Source organism: Corvus hawaiiensis, chromosome 18, assembly GCF_020740725.1.
Source record: "Corvus hawaiiensis isolate bCorHaw1 chromosome 18, bCorHaw1.pri.cur, whole genome shotgun sequence".
In the NCBI taxonomy this organism is placed as follows: Eukaryota; Metazoa; Chordata; class Aves; order Passeriformes; family Corvidae; genus Corvus; species Corvus hawaiiensis.
In genome coordinates this window covers 10801302-10819009 of record NC_063230.1, presented here as the reverse complement: position 1 = coordinate 10819009, position 17708 = coordinate 10801302, and the positions used below count along the sequence as shown (strand labels likewise).

Genomic DNA, 17708 nt, shown 5'->3' with positions numbered 1-17708 from the left:
TACTGAAGCTGCTGCTCTGTAACTTGTTACCATTTTAACTGCCCAGTCTTTGCAGCATGGAGAGCAAAATACAAGGTGTAAAGTTTTCACTGTGGTACCGAGATGGCAGCACTTAATGGAAAGGGTGGTTGAAAATATTGCAGTTCTTTAGTCTTTATTGCAGCTGCATGGGGGTGAAGTTCTAGCAGGTGATGATTGTTATGCAATTGTGCTGGCAGGAGCAATTAGAGATTTACAAGTGCTTGTAAATGCTGCTATTTATAGGATGGACACTTTATTTAACGAAATGCTAATTTTTCTGCAGTGGGAGGAAATGTCAGAGTGGAGTCTTTCATCCTTGGGATGGGACTGGACTGCAATGTCCAAAAGAACAGCACTTAGGTTTTTTTGTAAAAGAAAAGACCTAGAGGTTTCCAAGAGACTTGGACATGGGAAATGGAGGAAAGATATTCTGAACTTTGCAATACTTTGGAATTTTAATATTAATGATCTGTGGAGCTTCGCAGATCTATCTGGCTTGTGAGATTTGGAATATGTAGTTTTAATTCTCAACCTTCTAGTTTTCGTTATGGAAAAGCAGAACTGAGTTTCTCACTGTGAATCTGGGAAAAGATAATTTAAATGCATTTTATTAGCTGTTTTTACTTTGTGAATAAACTTGTCCTGGGAAATTAAAAATCAGAGCCATTGTGGAAGTATTTTTGTTAATCTTTCCCCTTTAAGAGACCCTGAATGTCCTTTTAAGTACAACTGATGGATTCCATTTCAGTGAATGATGATGTGAATCAGGCTTAAACCCAAAAATAGAAAAAGCCTGCTTTTTACTGAATTAGTTTCATGATCTACTTGGTTATGAAAGTTTCAGAATAGGTGGGGTGGTTTTTTTTCTTCTTTGTGTTATTTTGGTTGTGCTGTAGTAAGTCGCGTTCTTGTCAGCACTCACACTCGTACGTGCACAGTAAGTGATAGGATCTGCTCTGTTAATTCTTATTTAATCCAATCACAGCACCTCTCCAAGTGCAGGAAGCAGCAGAAGGAGGATTTCTTGGGAGAACGGACAGGGATTGCTGCAGACTGACCCCAGTGTTCGGTCAGTGAGGACAGGAAGGAGAAAGGAGAGAAGTGTTTGTAAAGATTGAATCCTTTAAGACAGGGGGGCAACCTTTTGTAGGAGGGATGAAATAAATCTTGGTTTATGGTCATCTGCTCCCAGTAGCTCCTGTGGCTGCTTGTGCCAGGGAAAAGCTGCAGGCCAGGGGAATGTATAGAATCATGGAATCCCAGACTGGCTTGGGTTGGAAGAATCCTTAGAGATCATCCAGTCCCAACCTCCCAACCACAGTCATGGACAAAGCCATGTTTTCAGGAGCTGCTGATACATGTAGTTATACAAACTTCTTCCTGTATTTGCACAATAAGGGAGTAATTTTTTTATACTGGAAGCAGATTTGCAGATAAAGTTGTATATAAAAAAGAAAAACTTTGTGTTTATTTGGTGATTTTCTGTGGAGTATTTTTAGTGGGTATTCGCTGCTGGAGCCGGGCTTTCTGCTTGATTTCCATGTCATAAACATGGTTTTGGTTTTTGTTTGTTTGGGTTTTTTAATAGCAGAGAGATTTTCTTTGTGGAATTTTTATGCTTTCCACCCTTAGAGAAGACAGATGGACTTGTTTATCTGCTGCGAGGTTCAGGGCCAGATTATAGATGATTTTGCTTTGTGTCATTTGGAACGTTCTTGTTTCTGAGCGGGGAAGTTGGCAATAGTCACGTGATTCACGGTGGAAAAATTATCTGCAGGCTGTTGCCTTAATAGGCTTAAAGGAGTTAGCAGTGATGTAAATAATAGTTGTGTGTGTGGTGGGTGGGCAAGTGCCAAAGCGAGGGTGTGTTTGGGGTGAAGCCCTTCCCGAATGATTTTCTGCAAAAATAACCCTGCAAAGTGAATAATCCATTTTGATTTCTTATGAGCAATGTTAACAATCTTTGTAATGATGGATCTTTTAATTAAAAATGCAAGCAACACCTGAGGGCATTAAGATTTGAAGGGGCCTGGAGCAGTGTTTGTGTGTGCATCTCTGTGACACCCTGTGGTGGCTCAGCTTGGCCCAGGAAAAATCCCAGTCGCAGGTGTTTGGAAGCTGAGGAAGAAGAGCAGCAGGGAAGAGCCAGGTCTTCGTGTGCCAGCCTTTCTGCTAAAAGCAGGAGGATGTCTAGAGACACTTCAGTACCATTTATAATTTCATTTGTGTGCAGAATGCATCCGCCACAGCTGAGGGGAGCATGGGCACTGCTTGGGGGGCGTGGAGAGAAACAGTGCCCACAGCTGGGGACAAGGTGCCCACAACTGGGGACAAAGTGCCCACAGCTGGGGACAAAGTGGTTTGAGGGCTCTGTCACACGGGATGGGGGTGCAGGGGCAGCACGGGCAGCTCGGCTGACTGTCCCTGGGCAGAGGAGGTCAGGGAGGGAATAACACGATGTAGCTGATGGTGAGGGATTTACAACTGTAGCAGTACGATTACAGTAGTATTACTAAATATTAATAGCGTCTGAAATCCTCCTGCAGTTTAATTTACAGTTGATCTTTATAAATTGCCCAGAATTTTGTATGTTGCCAACTGGACTAGAGATATTTTATTAAGAAGGAAACACATTTATCTAAACCAAGATGTGTGTTTCAAAACTGAGACACAGTGTCTAGTGTATGTTACACTTGGCATTGATAACATGATTCCTCTTTATCAAGTGTATTTGTATCAAGGAGCTTTATCACTTTGAAAGTTGGGTGATTATTTTTTCCCTTAAATATTTTGTTCTTTTTCAAATACTTGTCTGTTTGGGGCCAAGTATTTATTGTAGGGTATTTGAATTTAAAACATGAAAACTGACTTGGGTAGATTATGTAGGGGAAAATGGGGTCCTGTAAAGCTGGAGTGTAATGAAACTAAGGAAGGGGTAAGTTTTGTGTTAGGAATGTTGGCTGGAGAAGTGAGTTGTACTCTGTTACCAAGGATTAGGTCCTGCATTGTAAATTCGCTGCCCCGCGTTCCATTGAGGATCAAGTTTTAGTCCATTTAAGAAGCGCTGTGCCCCCTTCTTCTTTTCCAGAGAAACAGGGACTACAGAATGGTAGGGGAGAGTTGATTCTCAGCTACTGCAAGACAGATGCTGTTTTCACAGCTGAATTTTTCCCTTTGCAATGTTGCCTGTGAGCATCAGCCTCATTCCAGCAAGTTTCCTTTTAGAGTGCCTCCCAAACCTTTGCATCCTTGGAATGTGAGAGCATTTTAATCGGATTTTGATGGCATTTCTTAGAACAAGGAGTTGGGAGAGGGAGGAAGATTTCATGGAGATCTGTGAGATGGTGGAAGGGGCAGATTGATGTGGATAAGCTGATTGGGTTAGTGGCTATTTCAGAGAGAGGAGGTCATGGACTTGGGAGGGGAGGAATGGCATCAGGGATAAGTGGTTGAGACAGAACTCCCAAGTGGATTGGAAGATGAAAGGGAACGGACAAGGTGAGTGGAGTTCGTTCTCCTGCCTGAGAGAGGGAGCACAAGCAGGGACAAAAATAAATCCCTGCAATTTCGGTGCCAGTGTGGGCTAAGTCTGGTCAAGGGAAGCTGAAGGTGAAATAACCACTTCTGCAGACTCAGGAAGGCAAGATCCTGGTTGGGGTTTTTTAATAATCACAAGCAGGAAGCTCCGTACTCCATGCAATCTACAAATGAGTTTATTTGCATGGTAAATTCACACCAAAATAGGTCCCGTGAGAGGAGTCCAAAACTGCCCCTTCAAAGGCTGCCCAAAAGAGACAAGAAGGTGGCGACACAAATTTGGGCCCCTGGCTATGAAGTGCAGTGTGAGTTTTCTTAAAAGGAAGAGTATGACAGCTTTTGAAGGAAAAAATAATCTAACTTTACATAGCTGCCTGCATCTGCTACGAGTTTAAATATACTTCTGTTAGGGAGAAAATTCAGGTTACTTCTTGTAGCTGAAATTCTAATTACTGCTGGTTTTCCCACTTCTCTGCAGTAAGAATATAATTAAAGCCAAAGCTCTTCTCCTGCCTTTGCTGGCAAGATACTGGGAAAACTGCTTTGTCATGGTAAAAGTCCCATTTTGATGGAACATCAGCCGTTTGCAGGTCAGCTGCTCAGGTAGCACTTCACAGACTGCTGCCCCAGAAAAGAGCTTTACAATAGAAAGTAAATTGCAGTAATTGAGATTACAGTAATGCAGAGCTCTGTGTTTAACCAGTGATTGACAGCACTTGAATATGCAAACAGTCTTACCTAAGTGTGGTTTTAACCCTTCAGATTTGGTGTGTCTGGTGTGCAGTACAAGTTATTCCCCTTTCACCTTTCAATTACACCTTTAAGTGGTAATTTCTTGTTGATTCTTTAATGGCTCTTTGAAGAATAAACATTCTTCTGCTTTTTACAGTTACACGAGGTGCTTTTTTGCTTGGGAACCAGCTTTTTTTCCTTAGAATGCTCTGGAATTTTGTCTCCCATGGCATTGCCTGTGTAGCTCTGGATATGTGCCACACCTGAGTCTGAATATTTTGTTTATTTGCAGGGTGAGGTCTGGACAGTGTCTCTGCAGTGATCACATTCCCTGTCCTTAATGTGCCCTTGGTGACCAAGCTCTTGTTGTCATTATGAAAAAAGGTTCAGGTCCTATGGATTGGTTGCAGCAACAAATTATGGTAAGTGGGAGGGTGGAAATTTGTAGGATATGTTTATTTCCATTGTATTTGGTTGTTAGGCCAAGTCAGTAAATAATGGTGTTGCTGTTTCTTAGAGAAGGAATGCTATGTCTTTTAGTGAGATACACTCTGGGATCAGCATATCTGAAAGGCACCTTAATCTGAGTTTACTTCCTTGTGAATTTATGTGAGAATGATGTTATTTGATGTTCATGCTGACTCTACATCAATACTTGCATTTTTCTCTCTTTTTTTTGCAGATTCTTTTTCCTTGCTGGAGTTTTTCAGTTCTGTTGAATGTGTAATTCCAACTATGGCAACAAGAGTAGAAATAAATTCTGCTTTGGCGTCTTTGACGGCAGTCCCTGACCTAGCTGAGCTCAGGGCTGAGGAGAAGGCACAGCGTGTTTATGTCAGTGTGCTTTCAGAGGCCAGCAACAAGGCAAAGGAGGCCTCAGCATCACTGACTCTCGAAGAGAACAAGAAATTTGGGAATTCCTTGAGATCTGCAACGATGCCCTCGGTGGGATCAAGACCGAGACTTTTCCCAAAGCCTTTTTGTAAAGAGAAATCCTCAGATGCTTTTGCAAATGTCAAACCGCCCGTCCCAGCGTTCAGATCCAGCAGCATGGTGAGAAAAGCCACTGAGGAGACGTCCTCTGTGAAGGTGTTGAGTGGGAATGTCCCTCCCTTAGTGGATCAGAAAGCCATTGACACTGAAAATCAGGCTGACAGTGACATGGTGACAAATGTGACTTTCTACACGGGGCCCAGTGCCAACACGGTCATTCTGTTTGAGCCAGCGGGCCCCGAGCAGGCCGAGGTCAGCCTGGCCCAGGAGAAAAGGGCTCAGGACCGCAGGGGATTTACTGCTCTGCAAACCAAGGACCTCCAGGGCTCTGTGAAACCAGCAGAGACACCCAGGAATCCTGAGGGGTCTGTCCATAGGCAGATGTCGTTTTCTTCCAGTCTCAGGCCAGTCTCCTGGAACTCCCTCAAAACCGGTGAAAAGAAAGATGCTCGTGAACTTCATCCAGTGGAGAAGAACAACGATGATGCAAATAATCTCAACAATAAAGTTGATTTCTCTGCTGATGTCCAGCACAGGACAAAACATAGACCAGTGTCTGCTATTTTTCTGGAATCCTTACGAGATCAAAAGCATCACACTGTGGAAGCTTCTGAGGAAAAATCTCCTACGGAGAAATCCGGGGTTAGAAAACCAAGGCCTTTGTCCATGGACCTGACAGCTAAGTTTGAACATAAAGATCTTTCTTCTTGCAAGAAGGCTGGTTCATCCCATGAAAGCAAGGAGAATGTATCCATAATTGCTTTTACTGATGTGGGGAGTCATGATCAGTCTGAAACGGGGCCAAAACATGAAGAAACTGAATTTAGTAAAAGCAGTTCTTCTAAAACAAATCTGAAATGCAGTAGTCAGGACATTGGCATCCTAAATAATGGGAAATACACCTGGGAAACAAAACTTAAATCTAAAAGTGAACAAATTGAGACAAAACCAGAAATAATTATTAACTTGCATGGTCCTGAAAGAAGCCCTGAAACAACCAGTGAAAGCAGAACTAGTAAGGGGGGGAAAAGACCGGATCAGAAGGAAACGTACGTGTTCCTGGGCTGTGAAAGTCCTGCAGCTTCCTTGGAAAAAGAGAATAATATCTTAAGAGGTAGTGTTAAAAAACACATCAGTTTGTTTACTTCGGAAAATCCCAGTGCCACAGTGGATACAGAGCTTCTCCCAGCAGCTGCTGAGAAGGAAAACAGGTGTGTGACCATCCAGCGGAGGATCAAGGAGCTGACAACAGAAAATGCTGACGTTAAGGCAGGAAATGTGCGCCGGTCGCTGCAATCACGGCCACTGTCTGCAGACTTAACCAAGATGTAGGTTACAGAGAAATTCTGTTTAATCCTCTTGCCTTCATGTTGTTCAGCAAAACTTGCTCTCTCAGTCCAATGAAAAAGCTGATCATTTTGCTTCCACTAAATGTGGGGGTTTTATGCTATTATTCTTAAGCTATTCTCCTGCTTTTTTTAAATCCAAAAAAGAGAAAATTTAATATAGTCTGACGACAGCTGAAAAAAAAAATAATAACACTGTCAATATTGTGACCTTTGCATGTAGCTGTCAACAAGAGATATTATAGTTTGTTATACATCTCTAAATTCTCTATTATCAAATAAGCTGCATGACTACCAATTTTTGGGGAAGTTCCTTTGGTCTAGATACAATTTAACCAGCAAATACAGCCATTTACTATGAAATAGTGATGTTTCTCCTTTAGGAAATGTGATTTGTTGGATAATTTCTATCAGTCTGCTCTGGCAGGAAGTGACCCTGCTCACTGATCAACTGGGCTGAAGAAGTAACACCAGTCCTTTGTTTTAGGTTTTCAAGTCCAACGTCAGGCAGTGAAGCAAAGCCTGAGAAACCTGGTGAGACTGGAGCTGACTCGATCCACGACCTGCAGGAAAATCCAAAAGTAAGGAAGTGGCAGCAGCTGGCGGGTTCCAGCTGGCTCTGCAAGGAGAAGGTCCTGTTGTGTGTGGCTTCATCAATCAGTGACTTTTAAATGGGTGTGGAGAGCATTAGGGCTGCCACAATCCCGGTGGATTTGCTGGTGTGAGTCTGTCTTTAGGACTTGCAGATAAAAGTGCAGGAGCATTGTGTCTGCTGAGTTTGTCAAGCTCATTGTGCGCGCTGTTCAGTGCAGGAGTGGTAGAGAGGGAGAAGTATTTTGGGTGCTATTTTTAAGGGGTTTCTAGTACATGAAACCCCACAGTGAATCGCCTGTGGCTGTGGTGGGTTCATGCAGCAATTTTTCTTTATTTTCTCCAAGCAGAGCATTAGGATTGTGCTTTCCTGCATCCAAGTCCCAGCTCCTGATAAATCACGAGCCTGGACCTTTGTCAGTCTCCTCAACAACATTTACCTGAGCAGTTTAGACAACAAAGTGTTCCAGGGAAAATGGGGATTTGCTGTGGAAGCTTTAGGCTCTCTCTGTTTCTAAGCAACACTTCAGTGTTGCAAAACAGAACTTTTCTGGTAACAGTTCTTAGTAGAGGAGATTTAATGTAGTTTAAGGGTGTTTGTAGTGAGTTCTCATGGCTTTTTTCCTGTCCAAGATAGGAATATGTGGTAAGGAGAAGCTACAGGTGCAAAGTTTCTGTAGTTTGGTGTTATTTTCAAGAAGAGTAATTTGTTTTAAAAACAAAATCTGTCATTAATGGAAGTGCTGTTTTCAGAATCTGACAAGAAAGTAGGGTTAAAGAAATTCCTAGAAGAATATAGCTCAGACTTAAAAATATATATTTATAAATGCCTTTAGTGTTAATTTTCTGATGTTGTTTAGCTTTTTTTTTAAGACAATCTTAAGTCAGCTTTGAGTTTTAAATTTTAAAACTTGATGGAACTCTTGCAAGACCTCTAGTATTCTTTGATTCCCTTTATTATTTGCATGCTGTACTTTTTCAGCAAGTGCTATTAAAAATACCATCTTTTAGGATGCTGCTTGTATTTCCTATGAGTAGGTGATAGTGAAGCATTGGTAATAAATACTAATTTCCATCTTTCCTTTTTACTTTGGCTCAGCTTAACATTTCTCATAGCTGAGCAGCTCCAGCTGTGATATGTACTTAGATCTTCATGTTCCTTGCAGTTTCTGACCACGTAACTGGTCATTAGTGAGATAATTCTGTTAAAATCAAGATTCAGGAGCTGCAGCTACACATTCCCTTAGGTTACCTTGGTGTCAGTGGAGTTTGTGTTCAGGGAATGTGGATGTGTTTGATTTGTACAGGCTCTATTGCACAAAGTAGGTGCAAATAGGTTTTAAAATACACTTTATTATGCATCTCTTAAATAAACACAGTTAACTGTTGGATTTTGTTGTTCCAGAGTAAGGAGCTGAAGCTCGCCCATGGCACAGATTTCACCGAGGCATTTGCTCCTGGGAAGCCTTGGAAATCCCGGCAAGTTTTAAAGATAACCAATAAACCTGATCAGCTGGAGAGGAAAGGAAGTTTTTTGGGAGATGGTCAGCATTTCTCACAGCAGAGTGAGAGTTCTGTCTCGTTCACAAGCAATTTTGAAAAGAAATTAAACCCAGCACTTCTGGAAAAGCCCTTCATTAAAACTGTCCGGGCCACCCTGTTTGAGCACAATGTCCAGAAGCACAACGTTGTTGCTGAGCATTCTGGGGCTGATCCTGCACCAAAAAGGAACCAGGAGCCTGAGGCAAAGCAGGACCTGGTGGTTTCGGGGCACAGCAGACGCTCGTGGATGGGAGAAGGGGAGGAAACCGCTGCTGCAAAGGAGCATCACAAGCAACCTGATCCATCAAAACATCCAGCACATGTAGAGAAAAGTCCAAAACCAGCTTGTTCAAGTGAAGACAGGAAAATGAGTCCAGGAATTGTCTTAGAAAAATCTTCAGTTGAGAAAAGTGAAAAACCTGCTCCCAAAAACGCAGAAGATTCTCAAATTTACCAAAGAATAGAGCCCAGGTATGAAATCTTTCAGACATGTGGTGAAAGGGCTCTTAGTGAAGTCATCACAATGGCTCCTGAGAAAAAGGCCATGACACTCAGAGCTAGAAAATCATCTGTGAAAGAGAATAAAACTGATGAGGACGTTGTACCCCCAGGACAGTCGGTTAGGGCAAGTAGTCACACTCTGTACTTGAAAGAAGATCATGTTACTTCAGAAGCCAGAGAGGCAAAAGTTCTCACGAGCAAGGCTGTGTTGAGAGAACCTGCTGATTTTCCCTCCAGTGAATGCACTTTACCTGAGCAGAAAAGAGACTCTGATAAAAGTGATCCTGAGCCACTGTTCATAGCTGAGAAAATACCTTATTCCACAAACAAAAGTAAAGGTTTGGGAATGAGTGAAAAAGTCAACAACGTACATGCTGAAACTAAAGGTGATAAGAGTGAAGTCTCTTCCGTAGATAAATCAGAGAGGATTAATGTTGTGAAATGCTCTTCTGAGAAAAGGAGTTTCAGAGCAGGTGGGACAGACATCCATGAATTCCGAACCAACTTGGATCGTGAAGTGATTTCCACAAGTGTCAATAAACATGGAGCTCAGGCTTCAGTACTTGCAAGTGGGCAATTTTTAAAATCTTCCAGTAGTCACCAGGCTGATACAAAAGGACTGAACGTTACTAAAGAGGAATCTGGGGCCTTTGGGTTAAGGAAAAGTCTGGACTTAAATTGCAAAGAGCAAGACTTCAGCCTGGCTTGTACAGCTCCTGAAAACAGCGAGAAACTCCGAGGAGCAGATCCAGAAGAGAAGGTCAGGAGAAGCAGAAGTAGCGTTTCTGACTTGAAGATTTCTGAAAGGTGGAGGAGGAAGACCTTGCCTCAGGAGTCACTCAAGGTGGAAGAAGTTGTGTGGCTCACTCCCGAAAATATCAAGAGGCTGAGCCGGACAGATTCATTGCAATTGGCTGAAACTTCACTTAAAAAGAGGAGCAAAAAAATCAAAGAAGGGGTGGAAGGGAGTGAGGCAAACCAAGCTGTTCTTGGCAGTCCTGATGATTACACAAAACATCAGAGTTCTGTCTTTGAGCCAAAGGCAACTTATTTTGCAGTGACTTACCAGATTCCTGGTATCAAAAAAGAGAAAAGCTTTGTTGGTGCTCCCAGTGCAAGTGAAATTAATACGGTTTCTGGTTCAAGTGAGGGGGCAGCAATTAATCTGGACCATGTTTTTCCTGGAAGGTCCAAACCTTTATTGCAGCAACCAAATAAAAATGTGACGAGTTCATCTGGTAGAGAAGACTCACGGGAAGTGCATATTAGCAAGGATTGGGTCAAAGAAGATGAAAAAGATACCATTTTCTCCAAAAACGTCGCATTTGGTAATTTTCACGTGTCTAGGAAAGATAACCAACAGCATCACGAAAAAGGTCTGGATCATTCTAAAGAGAAAATTATAGATGTTGATGCTTTCCTGTTAAAGCAGGATCTGGAAAATACAGCTGCAGCTGATCTCAAGAGTGGCAGAAGGAAAATCTCCTCTTACCATGAAGCCCGGTCCCCGCCGCGTTCCGCGCAGGTGCGTAAGGACACTGAACCGGGCCCCCAAAAAAGGAGTGACAGTAATTCTGATTTGCCTGGAAGGAAGGCTGAGGATGGGTACAGATCCCAAATTCTCGATATCGATGCGCTTATGGCAGAATATAAAGAGGAATCAGCGAAGGCCAGTAAAGTTCAAGATAAGCTCTTCGAAGATTTTGGCTCATTGAGTAGGGAGAAATCAAAGAACAAAAGAAATGTGTCTGATAGGATGACTCTTACCTATAGCTGGAATGAGTGGAGGAGTGCATCAGATCATTATTCTGTTAATAACAAACCAGGTGAACGTGCAGAAGAGCAGCACAGGCCAGAGAAACTAACCCTAAATGAAAAGAGCAAAGAGAAACTGGAATTACAGAGCCCTGAGTTCGATAAGCAGAAGTCCAAAGACAGAAAGGTCAGCCCTCCTTACTGGGGAAACCCCAGCAGCATTTTTCCAGAGAAGTTTGTAAATTCACCTGTGGAATTCGCTAGGAAGAAAACTTTCATCGTTGATGAGGATGAGGAAGTGAACTTGGTCTCCAGAAATCAGGGTGCAAAATTTGTAACTGATAAGGTACAGCCCATAAATGCAGTGAGTGCAGAGCAGAGGCTGGAAGTCAATCTGGCCTCCAAGTTGTCCCTAAAGGCAGATGATGGGCTCCTGCAGAAGAGGTTGGTGACAAAAGAACAGTTCTTGGAGGTGTCTCCAGAGGGTGATTGGAGCAAAAACATAGTGGGGAGCTCTACACTGAGAAGCAAAGAGAGCACGATTAAGATGTGTGAGGGTGACTCTTTCAAAAGTAAAACCGATTGGAAGAGCTACGTGTCTGGGTTTGGGACTGCACCCGCGGATCTCAGACGGTCCTACTCGGAAAAATGCCGCCAAGGAAGGGACAGTCTGCCCCTCATGCAGGAGGTGAGGGCAAGGAAGGACCTGCATCGATCCAGGCCAAGCTTCCCCTTGGAAAGTGTGGATAACGTGTGGAAACACAAGATGGCTCAGTCAGAGCCATTCTTCCATGAGGATAAAAAGGTATTTCCAAATGGTATCCGAGTGTTTCATGTAACTGACACTGAACTTTTCTTTATTAAAGATTTTATTGGGTCCTTGTACCGCTTTTCAGCACTCTGCAGCAAGGCAGCAGAGCCATACTTTCCACTGGAGTTCATTTCCTTTTGGGTTCTCTTTTCTTGAGCAACATCTGTTGTAGTGATGACCTGATTTTTGCTTCAGGTCTAGAAATACTTATTGATGTTTCTATGGAGAGCTTGAAAAAGCTTTTAAAAGTGTGCTCATTATTTTTTTTAATGCTGTGAACCTGGGAGGTTAAATTGTTAACTCTGCAATTTTATATTTACTTGAAAAGAATTAATTTCGGCTTATTTTACAAGTTGTTGGCAGTGATCTTTTTGGACTTCTCTTTGTTTTTTGTCTTTATCTGAAGGAAGCAAAATTTATTTTTATTTTCACTGGTTCAATGGCCTTCCATTTGTCTGTGAACTCCACTGCTGTTCTGACTTTTGCGAGAGGCAGGAGATTCTCTTAACACAGTGACATATGAATGAAATCCAGAGGTTGGATTTGGTTGGAAAAGACCTTAATGGTTGTATAATTCTGTGATTAAAGTGTAGATCTTTAGTAGTTCATGGCTATCATGTTTTTCCATTTTGTGTTTTCAGCTTTGAGTTTCCTAGGCTTTTTTTTCAAAAAGGCATTTTGCATATCTATCTATCTATCTATCTATCTGTCTATCTATATCTGTATGTGCATATGCATGTAGATTTAATTACATTCATAACTATATTTTACAGGCTTCCAGGAAAGAGTGGAGCAAGCAGAGCTCAGACAAAACAGAGGGAACAGACTTCTCCTCGGTGTCTGCGCAGAGGAGCCGCCACAGTTTCTACAAGGAGAGAAGAGCAGATTTTGGGATGGTATGTGACCCTGGAGGAGGGGTTTGGGGAGGGATCAGGGAGCTGCAGCTCTGTTTTCCTTTTTGCAAAGGGCTGTGGCAGAAGGATGTGTGTGCCAAGCAGAGAAGCGCTTGCTGGGGGGTTGAACTGGCGAGGCTGCCGCTCCCTGGGATTCCACCCTACTGCTCCCTGCCAAAGCTTCCAACACAAAGCCTCAGCCTTGCAGCTTGTTCAGTTTGCTTTCTGAGTGAAGAATTTTCATCCTGAACTCAAGATGGCTCTAGAGCATTATGGTTTTTGTTGTTTTCTGAGCTTGTGCAGACAAATAGAACTGTGTCCCGGCCTGAGAAATGATGGGTTTAATTTTCTTTCTGTAGGCAACACACAGAGAAGTGTTTCTGTGAAGGATCACAGCTGACATTTTGGGTGGTTTGATTTGTCTCTAACCACACAAACTGTTGGGGTGAATTCCTGCTTGAAGTTGTTGGGTGCTGTTCTCCTCAGTTTCAGAAGGATATCCTGACTTTAGCTCTCAGAGAACTTTTATGTTGTGAAATAGCATCCTATATCCAGCTGTTGTTCTGAAATACAAAACAAAGGTCTGGATGTTCCAAAAGACATACAATAAATGAAATACCAACTTTTTCTGAGGGAAATAAAGGATTTGGAAAGTGGAGACTGAAGGATGTTGTCCCACAGACTGTCCCAAGGTGACACCTCCCCAATCCTGTCTCTGCCAGCACACTCTGCAGTGAGGTGCTGCTCTGCCCTGTTCTGTCATGGCTCACTGCTGCTGCAGCCCTTTAGCAGAGAACACACAAAAATATAAAAAAGAAAAGAAACTCAGTGGTTTTTTTTTCCTTCTAGCAAAGAAAAAGAGAGCACCTAAACCTGTAAGGACTTTATAAACAAGTTTCCTAATTGGAGTTATGGAAATGGGCTCAGATTGTCCTTCAGTTCTAGTCTTTAAGCTTCATGGAAGGTATCCAAGGACTAATGTCCCTTTTTCTTTCCCATTCTTAGCATGGACTTCAGGTTCATCTTGGGGAATTTGGGTTATTGACAGAATGGGCATTTATCCAACCCCTAAAAGTTATGTGCCATCAGCTTACGGTGCAAATATGTAAAGGTGGTGTTGGCCAGGTAGGAAATGTGGGACAGAAGGGCAGTGGGAAGTAGTGCTGGGAAAAAGGAACTGTTTGGGTGCTGTACTCAGATAAATACAACTGTTATTCTCCAGCTTCGTTGTTAATTGAGAGGTTACTCAGAATAATCCTTCAACTTCACCGAGCGTAGTCTGAGACAGGAAAGGAAGGTGGGAAAGGTGGAACCAGTTCCATGAAAAGAGAAAACTCACATGTGTGGAATTCAGTAGGATCCGAGCGCTCTGCTCCTTTGTGTTGCTTTGGAAAGGCTCCTCGGGGTGTGTTTGTTGTGCAGTGCCATGGGAGCCAAAGGGCAGCCTGGTCCTCCTGGGTGTAAAGTGTGAGTAAGGGAAGTGTGTGTGCATAGAAGGGACTTTCACCTGTGCTCAGGAGGTGGAAAACTCACCACACTGATGTTTTCCAAATCGCCACACAGGTACTGCAGAGGATTATGTAAAACCAAACTATTTCTTCTGCACCAAGGCTCTGCCTTTGTTTTCTTTGGAGAAAACACAGACTTTGGGTGCGGAGTCGCAGTTCTGTCAGCGCGTTCCAACACTCCCCTCTGCTGGAGACACATCTGAGCTGTGTGAGCTGGACAGACACGAGGGGTCAGGAAAGAGCCACGGGAGGAACAGTTAAATCCCGTATTTCCTCGGAATCCAAACGCAGTTTGTGTTTCCCTTGGTGCAGCTGTAAAGGGGGAGTAGACGGTAACGTAACATCGTGCTGCTCTTTGCTTTGGGTGGTTTCTGGTCTGTGGAGTTGGGAAGTTACTTGTTTTTCCTTGTGGCATAGTGACAAAAAATATTCTCCAGTCCATCTTCCTGGTCAGTGAGGATATTGGCATTGTTCGAGTGAGACTTGGTGCTCAAAGTGACAAGTCTTGTTGTAGAATAAACGATTCCCTTCGATTCACATTCACCGCTAAAGCAGCGTGAGGAACTGATATTGATACCCTTTTATATCTGACAAATGAATTTACAAGAATATCCATTCGTTGCATTATTCCACATCTGTCTGTGATAATAAACAACTGCTTGAGTGGCATTTTCCAGGACAGCTGATGAACTAGGTTCTTGTGAATAAACACAATTCCAAATAGAAGCAAGGTGCAGTAGTATCATTTTACCTCTGGAGAAGTAATTTCTTTGTGATTATATTCCAGAGAATCTGCTTGTAATTAACATTACATAGGATGACTTTGAAATCAAACCATTGCAAAATACAAGTGGCAGTATGGGATTGGTGTTTGAAATTGGAAAGGATGATACTTGGGAGATTTTAACACTCACCTAGATAGCACTGTTTAGCTATTTTGAGTTTGTATTGATTAAAAAAACAGAGTAAGGCTTTTATAAAGATTCCAGCATCACTGCTAGACTGTCATCATCTGTGGTTTTGCTATGGCTGGTACTTCCCTCTCTTTTAGCTCTGCTGCAGCACAAAGTAGGTATAAAAATGAAGTTTTGTGCTTTGGACAGCGAGGGGTTTTTCCCACCAACTCAGCTGCAAATCTCAGAGCCTGCAGCAGGCTCAGGAACTTGGGCTCTTGTAGGGATCTTTTCCTTTAGACCTGGAATGCGGGTGAAGGGACAGGTGTGCAATCAAACCCTCTCTGGGCTGGTTCCAAGTGGGAACAGCCCCAACATGGGGACATGGGCCTGTTCCCACCCGGTGCTGCCCAGGAAGGCCCCGCACCTGCACATCCAGGGACAACCACGGAGCTCTGGAGATGTTTCCATAAATTGTGTGATTCCATCAGAGCTGACGTAGGGTCACAAGCCTGGATTCCTGATTGAGTCATCCAGACTGATAAGGATGTTGGGAATTAAGACCTGAGGAATGTGTGCTGGGACTCATCCTCCAAATGAAGTAACTGTGGTTGTGCCGTGGGGCTGGAGGAGCTGCACCTTCAGCTGGAAATGGAGCAGCTTTAGTGCAGCTGTGGGTTATAACCGAAACTGCTGCTTTGGGGAGTTGGAACAGAGCACTGCTACTAGAACTGGTGTAGGCAGGAATTATTTTGAAGGCTCTCAACATAGTATTTATTTTTTTTTATTAAACTCCGGGGGTTTTTTGTCCTTTAGGGAGGAAAATCTCTCTAATGGTCTCCACAGAAAGATGCATTCATATGAGACTGTGATGTATGGGTGGAGAAGGGTTTGTTGAAGAAAATCATGAGCTGACTCTTAAAATATCTTGGAAATGAAGTGCAAGGGAGAGAAGATAAATATTTTATAAATATGTGCAGATGAATTTATGGTTTGGCTTGTCACAGTTCACCAGTTGTTTTCAGTTCTGCCCATGACAGGGGCTGTCTCCTGCCCACTGAAAACCACACCTTCTCTTTTTCTGGATTGTGTACAGCCTCTAATATTGGAGTTTGTTCCTTCTTGAGTTGTTCTGCTACCCCAAAAACTGACTCAACCTGGGAGAAGATCAAAATACCTTATTAGCTCTACTGGAATTCATAGGTGATGATTAGAAAAGTGAGGGGTAGTTTCCTTAAAGTACCAAAATTTCAAGGAGAGGAGGCTGCAGCATCTTGGAAGCTGTTTTGTGTCACCTCCACCTTGTCCCTCCCTGGGAAGAGTGAGAGCTGCAGCAGTGCTGGGAGGGGACGGGGTGTAGAGGCCCTGCCTGGATGAGTCCTGTCACTTATCTTTCCTTTTCCTATCAAAAAAAGGACATAAATAAAAAAAGCTGTGTTACAATTCCCATTTTTGCTGTTCACAAACCACCCACTGCTGATGTCCAACAACTCCACCACTCTCTATTTTAGACCCAGCCCGAGGAGGACGACCCGGGGGTGGGTAAAGCTCTGCCTGGGCTTTCTTCCTTTTTTGGCAGTTTTCGTTCCCTGGGAACATTCCAGGGGTGTATAAAAAGCCACTTGGTTGTGTCTATTTCTTCTCGTTCACAAAAGACATTTTTATATTCAGAAAACATAAAAACAGCAGCTCTTCTTGTTACATGTGTGGGTTTTTGTCTTTCCTGTACATCACCAAAAACAAGGTCAGCGAGCAACCCCGCCGGCGTTCAGAGCGTTTCGTAACCGAGGGGATTTAGAGCTTCCTTTTCCTTCTGGAGGGCCTTTACTGCAAAACCCAAAGTCCTGTCACTAATTCCAGCCTAACCCACTCGAGATTACGGAGTTGGGAGCAGTGGGCTGCTCAATAACAAGTGGTTAAGTCACGTGCTGCCGGTAGCTCAGCGACTGCTCCTGAGGAGCCCCAGCTCGTGGTGACGTGGGGCCAGACACACTCGGTACATTATTCATGGTGCTTTTAATTGCTCCACTCTGCTTTTAACTGGTGCTGGAGGCGGGGAGAGCCAGGAGCTGCCTGGAACAGGGATGGGTTGGCGTTAACTGGGAGCTGTGAAAAATGGAGTATTATTACTGTCCACGTCTGCTGAAGTTCCTGCAGTATCTGTGGGTAAGTGTGCTCTGGAACGTCAGTGTGCTCTCCCAGAGCTGGCTGTTTCCACTGCTTGCAGAAATCCTGGGAGTGTTCATGTATGCTGAAGGCTTTCCTCAGCAGTTCCTTTCTGAGTAGTAACATGAAACTGGGGATTTATTTTGGGTGAGAAAGGCTGTTTTATCTCTAATACTTAGAGCTGTAGACTACCCGAATGTGCCTTGGAAAACTCTTTTAGGAATCAGCATTTCTTCCTTGTTTATACCGAGCCATGGGAGTTGTAGTTTAGTTTAGTTTCGTTTAGTGTGAATTAGGAATATTCTTCCCTCTTTGTGTAAAAGCTCTCCCTGGCTCCAGAGCTGCTGCCCCAGGACCCTCCTGCCCTGCTGCTGGTACAGCCACTGCCTGCTATTCTAGGAAAACAGCTGTGCCCATGG

At 43.3% G+C, this 17708-nt stretch overlaps 1 protein-coding gene across 8 annotated transcripts in view; it reads left to right on the top strand.

The window, feature by feature from the left end:
* KIAA1671 (KIAA1671 ortholog) overlaps nucleotides 1-17708 on the top strand; it is a 65818-nt gene that overhangs the window by 15918 nt on the left and 32192 nt on the right. For 6 of the 8 annotated variants that reach the window (XM_048322415.1, XM_048322420.1, XM_048322418.1 and 3 more), the window contains 5 exons: nucleotides 4583-4712; nucleotides 4973-6611; nucleotides 7117-7210; nucleotides 8626-11823; nucleotides 12603-12725. In XM_048322415.1, the coding sequence (XP_048178372.1) occupies nucleotides 5026-6611; nucleotides 7117-7210; nucleotides 8626-11823; nucleotides 12603-12725 (5001 nt within the window). In that variant the 5' untranslated portion in view covers nucleotides 4583-4712; nucleotides 4973-5025. Of the gene's footprint in view, nucleotides 1-4582; nucleotides 4713-4972; nucleotides 6612-7116; nucleotides 7211-8625; nucleotides 11824-12602; nucleotides 12726-16979; nucleotides 17290-17708 lie in introns of those variants that run through there. The other 2 variants (XM_048322424.1, XM_048322426.1) reach the window with 2 other exon arrangements.